The sequence below is a fragment of the Frankliniella occidentalis genome, unplaced genomic scaffold (assembly GCF_000697945.3).
Source record: "Frankliniella occidentalis isolate FOCC.00 unplaced genomic scaffold, Focc_3.1 Scaffold857, whole genome shotgun sequence".
Taxonomy (NCBI): Eukaryota; Metazoa; Arthropoda; class Insecta; order Thysanoptera; family Thripidae; genus Frankliniella; species Frankliniella occidentalis.
Window position 1 is genome coordinate 15,858 of NW_026267965.1, and position 2,214 is coordinate 18,071.

General features: G+C 44.9%; 1 protein-coding gene across 1 annotated transcript in view; it reads right to left on the minus strand.

Annotated features, from left to right (window-relative positions):
* LOC127751737 (uncharacterized) overlaps positions 1–2,096 on the minus strand; it is a 6,168-nt gene extending 4,072 nt beyond the window's left edge. The window contains exon 1 of the mRNA XM_052275736.1: positions 2,020–2,096. Within this exon, the coding sequence (XP_052131696.1) occupies positions 2,020–2,096 (77 nt within the window). The remainder of the gene's footprint in view (positions 1–2,019) is intronic.
* Between the last annotated feature and the right edge of the window lie 118 nt (positions 2,097–2,214).

The window sequence follows — 2,214 nt, forward strand, 5'->3', positions numbered from 1 at the left end:
TTTTTAACAGCTTTCATCAATTCAATTAACCATACAGCGACAAGCAAAGTGTCTGAGTGAGCAAGGGAGGATGCATACGCGGGCGGCCGGGTACTCTGCAAACTCACTTGTGAGACGGTCTAACACTTAATACTGTGAGACCACTGTGTCTCACACTTCCTTAAACTATTTTCTGTCCTTTAGAAGAAAAGCTATTTTTGTAATCACCCTCGCCTTTCCTGAAAAATATCGGTTCAAACGAGTATAATTATGGTGGGGTTCTGATCGCAAACACGACACCATGAGGACTTTTGGAAATAGCCATATAATTAATAATTAAATGTATTGTTGGCTTTGTTGCTCTAAACCTCATCATTCATTCCTTCGTTTGAACTGGAATCTCACGACGAGAGTGATGGAGTTCCCAAAAGTACACTGGAAACGCAAGTGTGTGAATGTCGCTCACATGTAGGTGTGTGAATATCCATTCCTACACTTAGAGGGGTAAAGGTGTGAATTTTTCCTACAGCTTTGTCGTTGAGGTTGTTGTTGACAAGGGAAGAGGGAATGTAGCAGTACGGTTTTGCAAAGTTCGAGATTCCATAAGGAAGTTTGGGGAAGTGGGCAGTACAGGGTCGAAATTCTTTGCCTCCACATCCAGAAATCTCCCTTGGGGTCTAAAGAAGGGGCAAGGAGTGGGGAGAGCGCGTACGCGAAGTGACAAACCACCAAACAAAATCATGCTTTAAAACGGTTAAATTTCTATCTTAAGGCGCGGAGCGAGCAGAAGAATAGAGGGGCAATGAGTGAGAGCGAGCAAAGATGAACACTGGGCGACAAAAGAGTTCACAGTGGCGAGCGAGGGGCGAGGAACTGGACACAATATGTGTTCATCGGAAAAAACATTCAGAAACAATCATGACACAATTGGACACAATCACAAACAATCGAAAACAATCACTCACAACCACACACAATCACGATACCAACGCACACAATCAAGTCACAACTATGTGATGAATCTGACACAATGCTCCAACTCTGACAACTCAAATGTGTACATAGTACACATTAAAGAAAGTGTACATGGCATTTATGCTTTAATTAACGTGTACATTTATAAATGAGTACATAGCCATGTACACATTAAAAGATGTGTACATGGCATGTATACTAACGGTTGTATGTACAATTTAAAAGATGTGTACATGGCTGTGTACACATCTATAAATGTGTACATGTACACATTTATAAATGTGCATATAGCATGTACACATTAATTAAAGCACACATGCCATGTACACTTTCTGTAATGTGTACCATGTACACATTAGAATTGACAGAGAAAATATGCCGCAATATTTATCCGCCAATCTAAAAAAATCATACAAAATCGGAAACATTCGCACAAAATTGAAATCAATCACACAAAATCGGAAACAACCACAGAAAATCGGACACAATCATGACACAATAAAGCATTCCAGTAAGGCTGATATGCAGAAGAATGCGGGGAAGAAGAGAACAGAAATCGATGTGCTTTAACATAGTGATTTCCATTTTCTTGTTCCTCGCATTCTACTGCATTTCAGATTTACCGGAATGCTCCATTTAAAAGAAAAAAATGTCCCCATATTTACCCAACAATCTAAAACAATAACCGACACGATCCCACACAATCTGATGTAACGGACTGTCTAGACACAATCAGGTGTACACTTTTTTGTCCAGGTTCACACCATTTGGCGGCAAGACACTTTACAGGCGAGAAGACATGCATGTGCTCACCTTCCAACGAGGTCACCCACTATGGTGTGCACCATGCGCAGAGGCACGTCCGCGCAACGCTCGTGTATGACTTCGAGGTACTGCCGCAACGTCAGGTAAAAATGATCCACCCTACATATTGTGGGGTGGTGAGGCGTAATCACCCTGACGTTGCGGCCCTGGGCGTCAGCATGGACCCTTCCGTTGCAGTTCCGGTTGTGGCACTTAAAGGAGGAGGTCCCGTCGACGTTTAGGCGGGTCCGCCGATGATACCATCGCCCATCTCTTCTGCTCCACAAGGTGCCTCCGTGCTGGCCACCGGGATGCTCCCTCATAGGCTCGGGCTCCATGCTGGTGCTGGTGCGCGCTCTGGCCTCGACCGGCCGCTCCGGGTCTCACCGATCGAACGACTGATGCTGACTGACTGGTCTGCTGGCGGGCAGGAGGCGCCAGGAGGGAAGGGGGGGG